This window comes from Lontra canadensis, unplaced genomic scaffold (assembly GCF_010015895.1).
Source record: "Lontra canadensis isolate GAN:19392208 unplaced genomic scaffold, GSC_riverotter_1.0 scaffold1, whole genome shotgun sequence".
NCBI lineage: Eukaryota > Metazoa > Chordata > Mammalia > Carnivora > Mustelidae > Lontra > Lontra canadensis.
The window spans coordinates 61,397,872-61,418,368 of record NW_022630995.1 but is presented as its reverse complement, the minus strand read 5'-3'; the positions used below and the strand labels follow the sequence as shown (position 1 = coordinate 61,418,368).

Here is a 20,497-nt window from a genome sequence, read left to right as displayed (position 1 = left end):
ACAGTGCTTGGATATCTTCACAAAATGCTATAACTAGTGCTTACGGAGCCCTGACTGTTGTGCCAGGCACTGTCCTAGATTCATGATTCATTCCTCACCATCTGCCCTGTGGGACAGGTACCATTCTTATCCTCATTTTTCCAGAAGGGAAGGCTGCCACTGGCGAAGCTGGGTAACTCACCCAAGGTCCCACAGCCAGGAAGTGGCAGAACCGTCCTTTGAGCCCAGGCTGTTTGTTCATTCAGAATCCATGCTCTGGCTCATCTTGTGGTAACAGTCCTGTGTGGCTGGCACATTTTTTAGCCATCGTACGTCTTTCTCTTTGTCCCCGGTGCCTCTCCTTGCTCTCTCGAAGTCTTTTCCTGAGGCGGGAGCCCAGCAGCCAGTGCGCCCCTGTGAGGCGTTCCCTAGGTCATCAGTGTGTACCTCCCTTCTAACAAAGCACTTGATGCCACGTGCTCTTAGGAACACCCTTTTGCAAGTGAGGACGTTAAAGCCCCCAGGGGGTTAAATGACTTGCACAAGGCCACAAAGCCAGGAAGCATCAGAGCTGGCCTTTAGTATCTCCTGTGGCATGGGTCTGTTCCCCAGCCTGTCCTCCCCGAAGGGGTGCATGCCAGCTTCTAGAGCACAGGGACTCGAAGCTGCTTCCCTTGCAGCTGGTCACCCAGCCTGAGCTAGGAGTCTTAAAATGAGCAGGCAGTGCTAGGTCCCAGCTTCAACTCTTGACCACTTCTGAACTGGTCTTGGAACTATTTTAGGGCATTCTTGGAGAAGGTAACAGAACATACTGCATGGGGACAAATTTTCTTAATTCTGGTTATGCCGAGACCCCCAGCACAATACCGGGTTAGGGGGCATGCTAGGAGGACTTGCAGAACTTGTGGCTGCGATTTGTCACAGTGAAGAGGTGCACAGCAAATGGCAAAGGGAAACGAGTGATGTGTAGAGGAAACTGGGATTGGGCTTCCAAGAGTCCCCTTCAGTGGAGTCACACAGAATGAGACTTGTGACAACTTGTGAGAAATGCCTGCTGGGGAAGCTCACTAGAAACTCACCGGCCAGGGATCTCACTGGGGGCTGCTCACAGAGGCCCTTCTTGGTTGGCACACGCCCAAATTCCAGACTCGCGGCAGGAAGGCAGGTGTTTCTGCAAACACCACACTGTCCATACAGCAGTTCAGGCACAGGGAACCCCTCAGCAGTTAGGGCTATGGGAACCCTCCCAAAGGCCCAGTTCCCAGACACCAGCCCAGGGCTAAGCCTGCACATAGGCCTTACCCAGGAGGGCAGTCTCAGGCCTGCTGTGTTAACTTCTGTGCGCTGGTGAGGCAGATTTGAAATTGTAATGCCGACAGACAGAAGTATCTGTGGGGATAGTGAGTAGATGAGCCAAGTCATCGACCAGCAAGTAGTTACTATTCATTACAGCAAGGTGATAAGGATAGGCAGAGAGAGAAAGAGGTAAAGTCTCTGCCCTCAAGGAGCTTAGAGTCAGGCTGGGTTGCTGTAGAAACAGGAGAAATAGCCCACTGAATCAGGATATGTCACAGTTAGCCCATTAACAAGTTCAGGAGGGGGAAAGGGAGCTAAGGAGTAGCATAGTGTCAGGTCTCAGAGCTCACAGTCAAGCCAGACAGCCTGCCTCTGCCACTGAGAAGCTGTGTGACTTTGGAAAGATCACTTGACTCCTCTACACCTTAGTTTCCTCCCTTGTAAAATGGAAAAATTCAAGATCCCCACCTTACTGGGTCATGAGAACAAAACGCACTGGGATGTGTGGAGTGGTAACATGCTAGCTTGGGCTGTTACCTACGATGGCGCATTCACCCTGTGCTTGTCGGCGTGTCCGTTTCATTGGATCCTCACTACTCTTGCTAATAATAATAATACTGGTGTCTGGTTTTATTGAGGACGTCGAGGCCCAAAGAATGTGGGCTCCTTACCCGGCATCACACAACTGAACCACAGTTGAACGCCAGGGTGACGTGGCAGACTTCTCAAACAATGGGCTTTGTGCTGGACGTGGAAAGAGGAGGGTCTGGGAAATCGATGACAGAGGACGAAAGCAGCCCCAGCTTGGGGAGGAGAGCAAGTGGTGGGATGCCCAGAGCCATCCTGGAGGAGAAGGGTGGGCCTGGCCACCAGTGACTTAACTCCCCCCCAGGGTGGTGGTCACTCACCCCCCCCCCCCCCACCAGTGGGAGAGGCACCCATTTCTGCTTCCTGACCCAAGCGGACCCTGACCCTTGAGACTTAGCAGGTATCCCAGGTAAAAGTGAGAAGAAGCTTTTGCTGCTGCCCCCTCACTTCCTGGTTCTCAACAGAGGTTTCGACAAATTAAGATCAGTCAGATGGGAGTTGTTCTCATTTCGACAGTCAAGTACAGGCTTGACTCCTGCTGCATAGCTGGCCTGTACCAGTTACTTTGAGCAAAAGACCTTGAGGGAAGTAGCTATGTGACCCACACAATGTAGTCCATCCAGCCTCCTCCCTGTTCTTTCCTCACCTCGTCCCAGAAGATGACGGCCTAAAACACACATAGAGTGTTACCACTCCCTCACTTCCCGTGTCTTAGAGAAGCTCAGCTTCATAGCGTGACATTCAAGACCCACAACAGTCAGTCAGCAGCCTTGGCTTCTCACTCGGTCCCTGTGGATCTCTGCTCTGACCCTAAATAACTTTGTGTCCTCAGGAAGCCTTGTTCTTTGAAGCCGTCATGCCTTAATCCTTGCTCATTTCTCTGCCCAGAATGCTCTTCACGTATCCCTGTACTTTCTGCCCCTCTTTTCCCCATTCCTCCAGCAAGCAAAATCCTATTTATCCTTCCAGCCCCAGTTAAGATGTTGGTTGCTCTGTAAAGACTCCCTGGCCCCCGTGGGCCTTGCTGGTGGCTCCTTTCTGTGCGGGTTTCCTGCACACTGTCACTTCGGTGTAACACGTACACTCCTGGAGAGCTGCTCGGACCCCCGCGCCCATCACACAGCACGATGCCCATCCCAGTCTGGGGAAGCCACTCCCTGAGGGCTGCTGGGTGAGTGAAGGACAGGTTGCCCAAAGATAAGTTCACAAGTTGGATTTGTGGGTTGTTTTTGTACTGTTTTGTCTTGATCGGTGATGGTTATTGATAAAAATCATTCCCCTAAACTAGATTCGAGAAACCCGAGTGCTCCTGTTTTAGGGCAGAGTTGCTACTCTCATGTTTCTTTTGTTCTTGGCAGAAGTAAAGCATATTTGGTAGAGAGGGAACTGTCAGGCTGTTGATTTGAAATCTTTCATAGTGTAGAGTGAAAGATACTCTCTGCTGGTGTTCGTTTTCATACAGTGATGATAACATGCCAGTCTCTCGTAGCAGAGGGCGCTTATCCCAAAATGGGGGAAATGTTTTGCTCATTAAGCCAGAAGTGGTCTCAGCTGATCTTTCTGCTGTTCTCTCTCTCTGTGTGTTTTCTTAGAAGGGTAGCGCCATTGTCAAGTGTGACTTTTTTCTCCCATTCCCCAGCAGCTGTGCTGTCTGAGTTGGCAGTGGCACCTGCTGCCAGTTGTCCTCAGCTGGACCTGACGGCCAGTAAGAACTTTGACTGTGGTCTCGTGTCTCTTCTTTCTCCTGCGCTAAGACCTTGAGCCCTTTAAAGGCAGAGACACTGTGTCTTCCATCTCTGGGTCCCAGCACCTTGATCAGAGGCTGCCACAAAGTAGGTGCTCAATTACTGGTTCTTGAGTGAGGGAAGGAGTGAGGCCTGGTCACTAATGCCTGGCTCCTCAGGTCTACACAGTCAGAGCTTATATGTTGAAAAGGCTGTGGGCCACCGTTGGACACAACATCGGTATAAGTGGCCTTGTCTTCCCAAAAGGGTTTGAAATATGCCCTTTATCATCCTAACCATCTTAAAGCACTAATATTTTGGTAATAATTTAACTATCACATGCCTTCCCGGGAATATACTCTATAAGCCATCTGAATTAATCAGAAACATTTCCCCTTTTCAGAAAGTAATCAGGTCCTGTATTACTGGCTTTTCCTTGGGGAAGAGGTTTAAGGTGGCTGTCTAGAAACCAGAACAAACCTCCGATGTTCATTTCTGCAAGTTCAGAGGATTGTCTCTGGAGGCACAGTAGGGAAGATAGGAGCCGCGGAACAGATTCAAACTTACACTATTAGGCCTGTCTCTGTAAATTCTGTTTCTTTCTTACCCAGGGGTGGATTATCTGATCCTATGTTTACCCATGACCTGGCTTTAAAGTGTGCTGGTTTAGGCCCAGATTTGAACACTTTACTTTCACTAGTACTAGGATGTCCTTAGAGTGGGAACTTTTGGCTATTTTCTCCTGTCTCAAGGGAGATTTGAGAAGGATCAAACCCACTGCCCGAAAGGCGGTGGTTTCTTCTCACATTGGGTGATACGAAACATTATGGGAGAAGGATGAGGCACCTTCTGCATTTACCCATGTAGCTCAAAGTTAATTTCCAGAATATTAGCAGATCCTACTGTTAATTCTAATGAAGGGTAATGTGAGAGTTTCCTAAGGTACCTGAGGGGATTCTGGTGACCTAAGTAAGTGTTACTCTAAAGATAGTTTCTTGGTCAAATGAGCCTGAGGAACACTGAGTGTACGTTGCCGTACGTTGATTTCCTAAGCCCTGCTCGCTATGGAGTCCTTCACTCCTGAATCACAGGCAAGCACACTTCAGGAAATAATTGCCTGATCCCATGGCTGGGTGCTTGACCTTACGTTTCTTATTTACTCCCTTACGTTGGTACGAAAGATCAAAATTTCACTACATTCCTTTTTTCCTCCACCTTTTTGAAAAAAGGCACTGGTGCTCTTGTGACTCATACTGTCCCCTGCTTACCTGATCCTTACAGAGTGTACTTGTATTATTATTTATGATTCAGTTCCCTCGTCTCAACTAGATTGGAAGCTTGGCAAGGGCAGCCTTGGGTCTTTTACGTCTTAAAATCTGGCCCCTAACCCAGGATCCTGCACATACTAAGAGCTAAATAAATTTTCCCAGTAATGGGGGAGGGATAGGGATGACGACAACAAAGGTGAAGGAAAGCTCTAAGTGATGCAATGTGATACGAGGTCCATAGCAGTGACTTTGTCCCTTGTAAAAATGTCAGATTTACCAAAGTAAGTGACGTGACCTTGTAAGATGCTGACAGTGTGCGCTTCGGTGATTAGATACACGGGCACGTTGTGGAATGGCTCCTGCTCATCTCATCCAGGGGCAGACCTGTCACCTCACATATTTGTCTTTCTTCTTTTTTGAGGGTGAGATTGTTTAAGTTCTACTCTTAGTGAGTTTCAGTTGTACAATACAGTGTTAGAACTATAGTCACCGTGTTAGACATTAGATCCTCAAATCTTACTTATCTGAGAGCTGAAAGCATGTGCCCTGTTTCCCGATCCATGATTGGATTGCACTCACTCTCTGGAACTGGGGATCAGCACACCACGGCCTCTGGGCCAAGTCCAGCCTTTTCTTGTGATGGTTCAGCCCTCAAGCTGAACATTGTTGTTCCATTTTTAAAGGTTTGTAAAACAAAAAAAGGAAACCAAGAATACAAGATGGAGGTCATCTATGTTCTCCAGAGCCTAAAATATTTACCATCTGGCCCTTTCCAGAAAAAGTGTGCTGACCCCTGGCTCACAACAGACCTTCGAGGTGAGGGACTGCTTTTTTGTCGTGTGTTGTCGTCCATCGTACACAGATGCACATTCCCTGGCACAGGTCAGGTTTACAGCCGATGCTGCGGCCGACCCCACCACCAGAGTCTCAGCTAAACTCTGTACCCTGTTCAGTGGACGTGTTTCTGATTTTGTGGCAGTGGCAAATTGCTATAAACGTTTCTTGCTCTTGGTTTTTGTGCTTGTCTCATAGCTCACCAGTAACAAACAGTTCGTCATCTGGCACAGGTCTGTGGACCACACTTTGTGCAGTTGGGGCTGGATGCCCAATAGACACCCGTGTGGGCGTGAGGACGGCTTACTTACAGCACTGGGAGGCATTTCCTGTTCTGTGTGTGCACAGTGCCTGCGCTGGGGTGGGTACCTGAGTCGGAAAGCCACTTCTGGAATGATGGTTTCTAATATCCTGTACCAAAAATATCTTCTTTCTACAGAGAGCCTTCAGGGGGAGCAGAAAAGAAGTGTAAGAGCCGTACTTAACTCTGGAATATTAATCACTTTTCTTTTAACTTGTGTATAAAGCAAGGAATTTCCTCCACATACCTTCTTGTTTCAAAACTGAAAAGCCTGATTCCTCCCTCTTTCTGTCTCTTTCTACTCTTCTTAAATTTTAAATAGAATCCCAGGGTTTTCAAATAAGGGGCCTGGAAACAGATGTTGGCCAGGTGGAAACCGTGTTGACTGCAGCTATGAAATGCTCAGCCTTCAGTTAGAGAAATCAATTTAAATAAATCATGGGGCATAAACTGATCTTTCTGATGACTTTTTAAAAATTGCTTTTTTCAAAGTGCCTTCAACTAGTTAATTTGTAATTTCCCTGAGGATTGCAGTAGACATTCTGTGTATAATGAGATCTGTTTTTATCACTTAGGGAAAAAAAATGCTCTCTACTTTGTCTGCTGCATTGCAGTCTTTTATTCATTTTAAATTAAAAACTGGCACATTAGCATATCTCGACACAAAGGATTATAGACATTACAGGAGCCCTTTATTTAAAAGTCAATTAAGCCCTTCTTCTTAAACAATTGAGTCCTGCCCCTGTAGAGTGGGGCAGAGCTGGGTGAGTGAGTGCAGGGGTGGGGGTGGGGGGGCACAGTCTCCCAAGGCTGGTCACAGCCAGAGTAAGCAGAGGGACGTGCCCCTGTGGGGGGAAGAGTGGCAGTGGAGATGACAAGTTGGTTATGTAGGGGTACCTGTCAAATAAGTAAATATGTAAGGATGATGGAAGCCAGGTTTCACACAGTTGGGGAAGTGAAAGGGAAGAAGCCAGAATGAACCCTGCGGTGCTGGGTTGGAAGGAAAGGTACCAGGGTGTACTCCTGTGCAGTTTGCATAGGTGGAAATAGGAATAAATATGGTTGTAAATGAGTATGTATGGGTGGGTATGCAAATAGGCCTGGAAGCAGGGACACCCCAGTAGCCATAAGCCTGCTTAGCACTCAGATCTTGGCTTCTATGTAGCTGGTTCAGCTTCCAGGAACCAGGGCTCCTTGTGGAAACGGCTCAGTCTGGGGCTGGGGCAGGGAAAGTAGAACATGAACCTGGAATATTTTGTTGCAGCAGACAGCAAGAAAGGGTTCAAAAGATGATGGGAACATGGAGGGAGGACCAAGCCAGTTTGAAGGGGTTTCCACTGGCCAAATTAGAGACAGTTTGAGCATCAAGTAAAAGATAGTAGCAGATGATAACCCACTGAATAAAATAGGACATCATGAGTCCATCTACATAGGAGTACAGAAGTGAGTACTTTTGAGGGTTTGAAATTGATAATTACATAGTATCAAAGCTCTCCCTCCCCCATAACTTCTTAACTACAAAGGGGGAAAGTGTATAGTATTAAAGTGCTCCGTCCCCCCTAACTCCTTAACCACAAAGGGGGAAAGCGTAACCTCACAGTGCGAAAGCCTGGCAGCCACCACCTCAGTCAGGTGCTCAAAGTGAAACCATGGGCAGCCTGATGGAACGCACTGAGAAAGAACGTACCTAGAATGTCACTCTTTATGCCAAAGATGCGTAACTTGAATCCAGCCGTGAGGAAGATCAGACACACTCAGATTAGGGGATGTCTTACAGGATAACTGGCACATCATCATGTATCGAGGTCATGAAACTTGGGGAGAGAGAATAGGAGTGTTTAAACCAAAGAAGCCTGAAGACAAATGACAACCAGATGCCTTGTGTGATTCTGAACTGGATCTTTCTGTCAGGAATGGAATCATTGCGACAACTAGGCAAAATAGAATGGGGCCCAGGGAAAGGCTGGACGTAGTGTAGCAACATGAAGATTCGTGATTCTTATGTTGTATTCTGGTTGTATCAAAGAATGCTCTTGTTTTCAGGAAATCCCTAAAATACTCAGGGGTGAAAGGGACAGGTTGGCAGGTTACTCTTGGTGGTTCAGAAGAAAGGGTTCTTCAGATCATACTGAAGACCTTTCTGCATGTGATTGTTTCACAACAAAACAAAAAAACAACAAGATACCGTCTCATATTTATTAGAATGGCTCAAATAAAAATGACAGATATTGGGGGACAGGTGTGCCGTAACAGGAACTCTCATCCGTGGCTTGTGAAAGTATAAAATAATTCTTTATTAAAATAGCCAATACTTCTCCAGAGTGCAGAGACCATCCTGTGACTCAGTGGCCCCACTCCTAGCTTCCCTGGGCCTACCATACCCTTTCTGCCCTGGCAGAATGTTACTTCTTTCTCAAGAGTACACTCCCAAATTATCATAAAGCCTTCATGATGAAAACTTCTAGCAAACTTGGAGTAGAAGTTGTGCAGAGAAGGTTTACTCCATAGCGTTAGGATGTCCCAACTCTGCACTTTGTGAAGAAACTGGCCGTGGGCCAGTGTTTGGAAGATAATCTCCAAGCTCTTGGTGTATCCTGCGTGATAACAGGGTGTATTGTTTTTGCACACCTGGAGCCTCGGACCATCACACCAGAGAGTTTATGCCAACAGTGTGATTTATGAGAAGGGCCTTGGACCAGACTATTTGCATTTGACCTCTGGAGGAACTGAAGACTGAGTAACTAAGGCTAGCTATTTGGATGCTCCCAGCTGCATGACTGACTCCCAGTGAAAAGACCATATGCCAAGGCCCCAGGGAGCTTTCCGTGTGGACAGCACTCTGTATGTGCTTTCATTCCCGTTGCTGGGAGAAGTAGGTTCCGTCTGTCGTATTTCAGCGGGAGAAGACAACTGGAAGCCTCATCTAGGTTTCTCCTGGAATTTCAGGAGTAGAACTGAGTGATTCATCACATCCAGACAGCGCCCAGTGGTCACCACAAGTGCCCTCCTCAGTCCCCATTGCCCCCGTTAGCCCATCCTCCACCCACCTCCCCTCCAGCAACCCTCAGTTTGTCCTCTGTTGTTGAGAGTCTGTTTTATGGTTTACCTCTCTCTACCCCCACCATTTTCATCTGTTGTGTTTCTTAAATTCCACAAGAACTGACCTCTTTATATTTCTTTTTCCCGTCTAAGAATATATCTCTTTCCATTTGTTACAGGATATTTTTGTATCTTTCAAGAACATCTTTTAGCTTTTCACACATGGGTTCGGGCTTTTCTTGTTAAATCTATACTGTCATGTTTATTGTCCTTGCTAGTCTTTCATCTTTTGTTTTGGCTATTACAAATGGGGTTTTCTCTTTCCCTGAAAACCTGGCACTTTTTGGTGAACAATTTAAGTCATTGTTTTGTTATCGTAAATAGTTCTGTGATGAATATCCTTATAACTGTATCTCCGTATTTGTGATACTTGGAGTAGCAGATGTATTTTCCAAAGATGGCTGCATCTAAACATATCCCATCCCATGTGGTCTTATTAAAATCAGTTTTGTCGCTGCTCCACTGGAGGGAGGTGTGAGGTCTGTGTCCCCTCCTCTTGAGCCTGAGGGGACCATTGTAACTGCCTGGGCCATGGCATTGGGCAGAAATGACAGCTGGGCAGAAATAACAGCATATGACTTTTGGGCTGTTATAAAAGGTGCCTACACTTCTGCCACAGTCTCAGAGACTGCTTGCTCTGGGGAGACAGTGACACTCCCGTGGACCCCTGATGAGAGAACGAGGCTCCCCACCGTCACCTGCTTGGCAGCCATGTGAAGGAGCCTTCTTGGTAGGGAATCCTCCCCCTGACATCGGGCTGGCATGTGGCAAGCCGGCATCGGGCTGCACCCTTAGAAAGGACCCAGAGTCAGAACTGCCCAGCCAAGCCACTCCCAAATTTCTGGCCCCAGAAACAGTGATGGATAGTAAATGATGATTGCTGTTTTGAGGCACTAAGCTTTAGACTGACTTGTTTCCCAGCCACCATCGCTGGATGCTTAGGGAGGTTGATGTTAGTTACTTTTGGAAAATTTTTTTAGGAATGTTGTAGGAGAGCATTTCCTAAACAGCCTTTCTTATTAGCACACTAGTCTTTTTCCAAAAGCCCCATGAAAATGGTCTCTGCAGTCAGGTTATTTGGGAAAGACATCCTTTTTGGAAATTCAAAATACAGTTTAGCATTATTAAGGGCTCTAAAATTTTGTAAAGTCCCCATGTAGCTTTGACTCGGTTTTCTCAGATTCATTCTACCAGAAGTCCCTATTCATGGAGCATGGTGGGTAGACTGCTGTCCACGGAGCAGCTGTTACGAGCAGCCTCTGACGCAGGTTCCTTAAGTCACATCCCAGCCCAGCCGTTTATGAAATTGTTGACCTGGGCGAGTTTCCTCACTTCCATATACCTCGGTTCCTCCTCTGGAGGAAGGTCAGATCATTACCTACCCTATAGGGATGTATGGCATTAAAACAATGTATCCATATAGTGTGCTTAGAAAAATGCCCAATACATAATAAGCCCTCCATGAATGTTAGCTGGCTTTAACGAGATCATCCTTACGTGTATTTACATTGTTCCTTTTATGTGTAGTCTTCTTGGCTAGTAATATGGAATTCACCATAGATCTTTTTAGCAATCTACCCATAATTTTTATAGTGCTGTGTGGGTCCCAGGAAATCTGTTACAAGGCTTGTTGTTTCATAATCAACAGTTTTTTTCTCTTGCTAGCTAATTACTGACCGTCAGAAAATACCCATTCATTCAACCTATATTTATTAAACACTGGATGCCAGGCACCCATCTGGGACCTGGGGCTGCGTGGTGACCATGGCCGATAGCCCAGGACCCTGCTCTGAGAGCGTGCCCTTTTGTGGAGCTAGGCAGGCCATAAACAAGGGAACTAGCGAGGTCATCCCAGATGCTGCCTGCCAATGAAGAAGACAAGGGATATGGCACAGTGGGACATGGGGGAGCCTGCTTGAGATGGGACAGTCAGGGTAGGCCTCTCTGAGTGAGGTGAGATCGAGGCTCACCCTGAAGGTGGAAAAGAGGACAGGCATAGAAGGAGTGCAGAGGCCTTGGTTCCTGAGACAAGTCGCTTGAGTTTTTGTAGGGAATTTATTTAAGATACTACTTACATATACTACATGATGTGTGGGTGTGGGTGTGTGTGTATTTAGCAACACTTTTGCACTGGTGTGAAACAACCCGCTTCCTGGATTTCTTGAGCAGTCAGGCTTCACCGCGCACGTGTTGAGTGTGGTGTCGGTATGTGGGGTGGGTTCGTGCATTCTTGCCTTCAGCGCCTACTGACTGCATTCTTCCCCCCGCGAGCTTCGGTGGGGGTGCCCAGCCTCCCCCTGCAGGTGGTGGCCCCGGTCCCTTGTAGTAAGTGCCCCACGGGAGGTGTGTTGGGATGGCTGCTGCTTAGCAACCCTGCTCTCCGATAGAGGGCACAGGACACGTGTGCAGAGGTCACATGTGACTCCCTCTGTTGTCAGAGCAGAATCTTGTGTCAGCAGATTATATGATTGCCGCTTATCTGTTTAGATCTAAGCTGGAACCAGAGCCAAATACAAAGACAAGAGAATCCATGTCTTCTGAGAAAGGTTCACGGCATCCTTCACAAGAGTCTGAAGAAAAACCTGCTACTGAAGAATACCCAGGTATGAACTGAAACCCAAGTCTTGCCTCGCATCTCTTCCTTATGACGTGTTGGCAAAAATACAAAGCAAAGAAAGGAATACTGTCCCAGACACCTTGTGGTGCTTGTACTTGCATAAAGCAAAGGAAACACAGAAGGACAGCGTTTTTTTCTGTCCCACTAGGAGCTCATGCCTGTTGGGGCTGGGCAGGATGGTTCCTCCAGTCACCCCAGAACCAGCAGAGTCCAGGGAGAGGGCCTGACTTGTGGTGCATCACCATGGTGGGGGCTGGGGACTCTGAACCAGGAGGAATGTAAGAGCGCTCTGCTCAAGGAATCTTGCCCACCAGCCCCAGGAAAGGTGGGACACTGCCTCCCCTGCCCCATGTGGTGCCCTGTCTCGTGATCTCAGCATCCTCTTAGCACTGACCCCGCGTGGCCACCCTGTGTAGGCAGCGCATGCCTAGTTTGCTGTATCTCAAGCATAGCAGGGGTGGGATTTTGCTTTGCGTGAATCTCAGGATGATGGCGTGCTGAGGCCCCAGGGCCTGGCCGTCTTCCTCAGTCCCCTCCTCATCCGTCTTAATCACAGTGGCTATCATTTCCGGCACATCTCCCGGATGCCGGGCACTGCCCTGAATCCTTCCAGTCACCACCACCATCCTTAGAGCAGCCCTCTGGGAGGAGTTTTGTGGACTGGTTTTTGAGGTGAGCCTTCTGAGAGGCTGGGAGAGGCTGGCAAACTTAAAAGCTCATAAATGGTGGACTCAGGATTGGTACATAGATCTGTACTGCCTCTCCGTCTGATTTTCTCCCTGTGTTGTACAGGAGAGGGAAGTCAGAATGCAGTGTGGGAATGATTACCTGAAAGATGCCAGCGGTGCTTTCTGTGGTTGGAAACAGTGTCCATGGGGAGTGGTGGGGAGACCAGCATCCAGTGAGCCCTCCACTGTGCTGGGCTCATGCTGGGCCGTCAACAGATTGAGTCTCATTGGGTCTTGTGAGGTAGTGTTGTCGTCATTTTATGTGTGAGGAAATCGAGCTTTGAAGAGATTATATAATCTGTCCAAAGTCAAAACCAAGAAAGGGGCAGCACCTGGGTTACTCTGTATAGACCCCTAAGCCTGTCCTCTCTGGGGGCTGTCTTGATCCCATAGGCCAGAGGCCTTGCACATGTCCTATCTCCACTGGTCCCTGAAGAAGAAAAGCCCCAGCATCACTCACGAACTAAAGGGGCCCAGCTTTTCACGAGACGGCATATGGTGATAGCATGTCTAAATTCACTCATGTCACACACAGCACACTCATTCCATCACTCATTCATTCGAGAAATCCCGTTAGGGCTGATGAGAGTGGGAAGAAGCCCGTACAGATCCCTGGGACCCAGCTGAGGCCAGCTGTCTGGTGAAGAGCTGTCTGCCCTTGCTGAGCCCAGAGCTCACACGAGTGCTGCTGTGCCGGCCACTGTGCTGGGTGCTGGGGATAGTCTTGAGTAAAAAATAAGGCCCCTGTGCTTACAGACCAGCAGGAAACAAGTTAATGGCATAATCACACCAGTGTAGTGTACCGTCATTGTACGTGCTGTGCGATAGAGGGTCCCGGTCATAGGAGAGATTAGGCCCGTCTGAGAGGTCGGAGAGCTTGATAGTTCAGGAGAGTCCTAAGGGCAGCGAGGAGTGAGGCCTGTGTCTCTCCGAGCAAGAGTGTCACAGGCTGGAGAAAGCACATGCAGAGTCCCCGAGAAGAGGGCACGCCTGGCAGGGCGGATGAGCAGCCTGGAGGCTGGGAGCGAGGCAGAGGGACAGCAAGCAAGGACAGGCCAGGGCACCGGCTGCTTGAGGACTATGGCTTTTACTCTGAAGGAGGTGGGAAGCCACGGGGAGGCCAGCACTGTCATAGCCACTGTGTTTGAATGGGGCCCCAGAGGTGGCTCTGTTGAAGAAGAGAAATAGGGACAGTGAAGAGGCTGCTGAAGTCCCCCAGAGACAAGCACGACACACATGGTAGCAGGGGAGCGGGGGAAAGTGCTGGAATTCTGGATACGTCTTGAAGTAGAGCCACAGCATTCGCTTCTGTATATGGGACAGGCAAGGAGGAGGGGTCGAGGAAGGTTGTGGTGGTTTGGACAAGGGTGAAGCTTGCTGGCCTTCACTGCGATGCAGGAGATTGGTTTGATCAGGAACTCGGGGTCAGGCATGTTAATTTTGAGATGCCTGGCAGAGGTATTGAGTAGGGAGTTGGGCTTACGAGTCTGGAGGTCAGGGGGCAGGTCCGTAGGCAGCATCGATCCCCTGTGACAGGCTAGGATCCCCCCGTAATGAGGGTGAGTAAAGGGAAGATGAAGGTCTGAGGCCTCCCAGCACTTCCCATCCTCCCTGCTTTATCCTTCTCCCTGGCATGTGCCACCATCCTGTTTGTTTTACTCATTTATGTTCTTTATGATCTGTCTCTCCTACTAAAATGTAGGACACGAGGACAGGAAATTTCTGTGTTTTTACACTGCTCTAACACTGGCACCCACAACAACGCCTGACACAGGAGGCGCTTAATAAATCTTTGAAACAATCCATCACTGAAAACTACGAGAGGCAGCAGGAAGGTGGTTGGGAGCACCGATTGCTTTTAGTTACTGTGGAAGTGTTTCCTGATGTAGAAGGAACCTCATGCCTCTGGGCAATACGAAATACCCCGTCAGGTTGAAAGAACCCTCTTCCTCACAGTTTATATTCTCATCTTAAAGTCAGTACTTGTTGTTTTATAATCATGAGGTTCTCTCCTGACACAACCAGCACTCCAGATACTAAGGGCGCGCTCTCCAGTTAGCTCCGGAGCTCCGCATAGGAGACGGGATGGTATGAAGATGTCTCTTCTGAGACTGTCATGGTCCCAGCTCTAACACCTCCCGGCGCTTCTGAGCACCAGTTCCCCCATTTTTAAAATGGGGGTGATGATACTGACTTTTTAGGGGCCTGGGGATGGTAGGAAGTTGTTATTGGTGCTGCCTTTGCTTACTGCTCTCCTTGCATCTTGAGACACTCCCCGCCACCCCCACAATCTCTTGGTCCTGGGATGTCTCTGAGATGCCCTGTGGCCAGTCCTCTCCTGCCTTTTCGCCTGCACCCTGGCACCTGCCGGCTTCTGCTGGCTCAGCCTCCCTGTCCCCGCAACTGCACAGACCACCCTTTCCTTCAGGTCATTCAGTGATGCTTGTTATGTAGTCCCCTTTCCCTTAATTACATGGCATCCCAAGGCCTAGTAAAATCTGAATATTAAAAATGTACACAGTTTCCTGTCTGTACAGATTCTTGCATGTATAACAGATTTTTAAATAGTTCATTTTGTTGGGGTTTTTTCCCAAAAGAAAGCTGTTACCATTGTGTATCCCACCTTCATCTGTTTCCTGTTTGTGGGTCTGTAAGGGAAGAGCAGAAACAGGACTGCAGCAGGGGGTCACAAAGCGACTTTGGGGTCAGACTGACCTGGTTTCACAGCCTGGCCTCTGTCCTGAGCTGTGACCCTGGACGAGTTATGTAAACCCTCAGCCTAAGCTTTCTTGTGGCACCATGTGGCCGTGGTTTGTTGTGAGTATCACATGGGCTCGTGTATGAAGGGCCTGGCAGCGTCTGGCCTGTGCAGTCGGTGTTCCACAAATCACCTGTCTTAGGTTGGTTTGTAGAGCTGGTTTGTAGGGCTGTAGAACTTAAAAAGCAACTATTCCCTTAGAGCACCAAAAAGAATAAAGTACTTGGGGAATAAGTTCAACCAAAGTATAAAACTTATATTTTGAAAATTACAAAATACTGTTGAAAGAAATTAAAGATGACCCAAATAAATGGAAAAGCATCCCAAGTTTGTGGATGAGAAGAATTTATGTTATTTAAACGGCAGTATACCTCACACTGATCGACCCACAGACGTGAAGTGAGCAAATGCTGTTGGAAAAATGGCGCCCGTAGACTTGCTTGACTCAGGTTTACCACAGACCTTCACTTTGACAAAACGCAGTGTCTGTGAAGTGCAAGAAAGTGAAGCACGATGCAACAGGGGATGTGGCGAAGGTAAAATTTCTCCAGGCAGAGGACCCAGCCAGCGAAGAGGTGTGGGGGGAAAAGACCTTGGCACATGGAAACGCGTGTGCACACTCTGCAGGCGGAGGCCCTAATACGGACGGCACAGGGACAGACAGGACGGAGCCCGAGGCCTGAGCCTGCAGGCTGTACAGACTGTGGCCAAGGTTTGCCTTTGATTCTGTGTGTGGCCAGAAGCCCCTGGAGGCTTTCAGGCAGAGAGTGGCAGATCAGACTGTAGTCCGAGCGTCTCCGACTGCTGCGTGGGATGGAGCCGTGTGAGGAAGAAGTGGCAGCAGGGGGCTTGTCCGGATCTGTTGCTGTCTGGGCACCGGGTGACTGTCACATGTGAGGCAGCAGTGGTGTTGGAGGTGGTGGTCGAGAGAATCGCTCCCAACTCCAGCCATCCTTTGGAGCTGCAGATGAGTGAGTAGGTGGGCTGGGAGATGTGAGGGGCAGAGGGACAGAGCACCAGGGCTTGGGGCTCGAGCAGCCCGATGGATGGCCGGGAGGAGGGCAGGAGGAAGCAGAGTCTGGCAACAGGGCTGGGAGGAGCAGGCGGGGCAGCACCAGAAATCTCGTCTGCGCATACTAGGCCTGGGACATCTGATGGATTTTCAGGTGGAAACAGTGAGCCTAGAGCTCAGGGGAGGCCTCAGGGCTGGAGACACTTGGGAGTCGTGGGCCTGGGCCATGCAGAGCCCCAGGCCTGTGTGTGCTCACCCGGGAGTTTGTGAGGGAGGGGAGAAGCCTGCACCCACCTCTGAGCTGCTGCCCTGTTGTCTGGGGGCCTTTGACATTTCGTCCATCCCGACCTTGATGCTGGCAGGTCAGTCTCGTTCCCCCAGCCCTAGCTGCTCCCCCTGCGGGCTTACGCATCTGCCCATTGACACTGTGCTAAGCGTGTCTACAATTTGCAGAAAGACTTAAGTCTGGGCTATGTGGAATCCTTCAGCTTAGCTGTTCTATTTTTCATTTCTCTTTTGAAACATGAGCTTTAACTTTGACAAAAAATACTTCAGGAGAGGACTAGGTGGTATAGTTTTGGGCAGAGCTTGCCACACTCCTGTTTTCTTTTTTAAAAAGCCGCTAGTTTGGACAGCCACAGCCACACCTGTGTGGCTCAGTGGTTTAAGCCTCTGCCTTCAGCTCAGGTCATGATCTCAGAGTTCTGGGATCGAGCCCCGCATTGGGCTCTCTGCTCAGCAGGGAGCCTGCTTACCCCTCTCTCTATGCCTGCCTCTCTGCCTACTTGTGATCTCTGACTGTCAAATAAATAAATAAAATCTAAAAAAAAAAAAAAAAAAAAAAAAAGAAAAGCCTCTGCCTTCGGCTCAGGTCATGGTCTTAGGGTCCTGGGATCCAGCCCCACATCGGGCTCTCTGCTCAGCAGGGAACCTGCTTCCTCCTCTCTCTCTGCCTGCCTCTCTGCCTGCTTGTTCTCTCTCTCTGTGTGTCAAATAAATAAATAATATAAAAAAAAAAAAAGCCGCTGGCTTGGTTACTTTTCATGTAATCCACAGTATCAAGCAGCTCTGTGGTCATGCAGCCCTTCTGTCCTCATCAGATGTTAGGCCGCCTTCTTCCATATTCTTACTATGGCAGCACGAGGTCTGCGTGGCCCTGTTTTTTGTTTTTTAAGATTTTATTTATTTCAGAGCAATCGACCTCGGAGTAGGGGAGGAGCAGAGAGAAAGAGAATCTGAAGCAGACTCCCCACTGAGAGCAGAGCCCCACAGGGACTTGATCTTGTGACCCTGAAATTATGAACTGAAATCAAGAGTCAGACACTCAACCGACTGAGCCGCCCAGGCGCCCCCTTCCTGTTCCTGTCTACAGTTTGTTTCCTTACACTGGTTTCCCCTAGCGTTAAGATGGGTCTGGTTATTTGTGAATACTTCCTACATTTCTCCAGTGAGCCATGGTTCCTGCCCTCAGGGAGCTCACAATTGATGGGAAGGACAAGATTCTAGCCCCCGAGAACGTGAGCAGTGCCCTAAAAGAGGGCACTGGTGGGAAGAACAGAGATCCCCCAGAGGGGCTTCAGGAGGAAATGCCCTAAGAATTGAGTCTGGACCTAAAATGGAAATGATTCTAGACAGAGGGAACAGCGTGTGTAAATACGCAGAGGCCAGAAAGCGTGGAGTGGAACGGGACGTTGGCAGTACGGTGCATGGAAAGGGCAGGAGTGTGGGGCCTCCAGCAGTCAAGGCAGGTGGGGCCTGGCCAGGCAGAGGGCCTGCACATGGGTCTGGTGCTAGGCTGAGGGAGGGTTGTGTAGAGGGTGGTGGGAAGAGTGCTGTGCTCCCCACTGATTGTTGCAGTGGCAGGCCGGGGTGGCTCCCAACGGCTCCAAGGTCAGCACCCTGTAGAGCACACATCCTCTTACCAAACTGTGCATTCCAGCTCAGAATCCATTTATCCTTGGAGCTGATGTGAATGATGTTCCTGTGTTTCTAATTTTGGTGTTCTTACCCTTGACATCAGAGTAAAAGCTTGACGTGGATACCATAATGAGGTCACATAGGAAACAGAGGGCTCTAGAGGTGGAGGTGGGGGGAGTTCGAAGTGCAAAGTTTGCTGCCTGAAGATCCCTCTCAGAAACACAGCCCCCCAGTTCCTACAGGTGCCTTCAGTCTCTCTTTTATATATCAGTAATATGTTTATTATATTTGCATGTATATTTATTATATGTAAGTTAGGTATAACCATGTCTTTTATAAATACAGGTCTAGCAAAAACACCATTTATTCTAAACTTACGCCATGTTCTAGATGACATGGAGGTTTTTTGTGATGATGTATCTGGAGTGATACCTTGTATACGGGGTTGGCCTAAACTGCTTTCTCTGAATCGGTGCTGTCATATGTTCTATTCCCTCATCAGTCTCAAAACAGAAACTCTGGACTGGTGCCCAGCTCATGGGGCTGAGCTCAGCTCTGGGAAATTTCCTGAGGTTGAGGAAGAAAAGAAAAAGAAGCGGTACTTGGCAGTCCCCAACAAGCCTAGAGGCAGCATTGAGACACCAGACGCAGCATCAGCCTTTAGAAAGACCCCGTTACAGAGTCTACCAGGGGCAGATCCCTTCTGTCCACTCCCCTGTTCCCTCCGCAGCCCCCTTCAAGCCGGGCAGGCCTCTCTGGCGTGGTCCTGGGTGGTACAGCCCTTCCTAGGAGCCTGAGCCGTTGGTTCACTTCAGAATGCCTCCATCCCCCGTTTGTGTGATTGCGGTCAAAAAGTTCTCTGGAACGTTCCTACACCTCCACTTAGCAGTTGGTGCTCAACGTCTATCCTGGAGTACACCAGAGAGTCTCAAAGGATGGACAAGCACACGGTGCCATTACGGCAGCAGGAAATCCACGTAACCGAGGTTCCTCCACAGCAGTGCAGGTCTGCAAGGAGCCTCGCGTCCTTGCAGCAGACCGCCGCGTGGCACTTTGAAAGAGGGGACCAGATCTAGGTGACTGAGGTAGGATAGTCTCCTGAGATAGGGGAAGTCAGAAACAGCAACACTGTTTCAGAACAGTATGCTAGACAGAAAGCACCCCCCCCACACAAAACCCCATGTTATTTCCAGACTGAAGTGTTGGGGAAGCAGGGACTTGCATCCCTGTGTGTATGTGAACACTCCAGGTCCAGTCTGTGAGGCCACCTCGCGGTGCTGACACTGGTTACTTCTGGGAGAGGAATAGGGTTAGGGAGCGGTATGTCATTTCCTCTATCTTCGTGGATGAGAAAGCCCATATGTTTGGCAGTGTTTAGAAAGCAGAGGCAGCGTGTGAGTGTGTTTTTGTGTTTTGAGGTAAAAATACACTTGAAGACTGGTTCTGGAGACTGTCCCTTTTGTTGGCAACCTCGCTGAGTTCACCGTGGCACTGACACTGTGAGGTGCCTTCTCCACCCACACACGTGCACACACGCACATGCACACACACGTCGAAGCGTGGTAGGGGAACCGTGGTGTGGTACCTCAGTAACCTGATGTGGAACAAGCTATAGGATCCTGTTCCATCCCATGTTCACAGTGTGCCTGCATCCCAAGCCCTCCTCTTTAAAATGAATTATTTTGCCCTCGGCTTTTCTCCTCCTTCTTCTTCCTCTTCTCCTCCTCGTCCTCCTCCTCCTCCTCCTCCTCCTCCTCATTCCTCTTCTTCTTCTTTTAACAGAAAAGGTTCCAGCCGAATCACAACCTGAACTGGGCACCTGGGGAGAGGGCAAAGGTGACGATGAATTATCCCCAGAAGAAATACAAATGGTAAGGTTTTTCTGCCCAGTCAGGTGTTGCTAACTGGTGTTAGTTAGGAGGTCATCCTAAATTCCCTTGCTTTGACTGTCATATCAGGTTCTAAATAAATAGTTATAAATAAATATTTTAGATACAACTTTTCCACCTGATTTCCTCATTCTTAATACGCTTTTCATAAGTTTTAAATTCGCAGTAGCATAATTAAAGAAGAAATTGCCTTGGAATAATTTTACTAATATTAGATTTATTTTCAGCTGCAGTAAAAGAGTTCTCCAGACTAAATGGGTCTTTAATAATTACTGCTGGGGTGCTTTTTAATTGTTTGCCTTGCCGGTGTTGTGCTAATGTGGAGAAAGCAGAAGCGATGACTGAAAAATGAAGAGCAACACCGGAACCACCGAGGTCTAGTTGCCAGTTGTAGGCTGTCCTCTCTGGGTGAGTTTCAAAAGAAAACTGACAGGCCTGGCACAGCCCCTGCCGGCTCATTTACGGCAGTGTCTGTGTACACGTCCTG

At 48.8% G+C, this 20,497-nt stretch overlaps 1 protein-coding gene across 2 annotated transcripts in view; it reads left to right on the top strand.

Annotated features, from left to right (window-relative positions):
- The window catches only part of STX18 (syntaxin 18), a 114,651-nt gene that overhangs the window by 81,053 nt on the left and 13,101 nt on the right, over positions 1–20,497 (top strand). Inside the window, exons 6-9 of one of the 2 annotated variants that reach the window (XM_032855211.1) lie at positions 6,131–6,155; positions 7,754–7,775; positions 11,577–11,692; positions 19,904–19,992. In XM_032855211.1, the coding sequence (XP_032711102.1) occupies positions 6,131–6,155; positions 7,754–7,775; positions 11,577–11,692; positions 19,904–19,992 (252 nt within the window). The remainder of the gene's footprint in view (positions 1–6,130; positions 6,156–7,753; positions 7,776–11,576; positions 11,693–19,903; positions 19,993–20,497) is intronic. The other variant, XM_032855202.1, reaches the window with a different exon arrangement.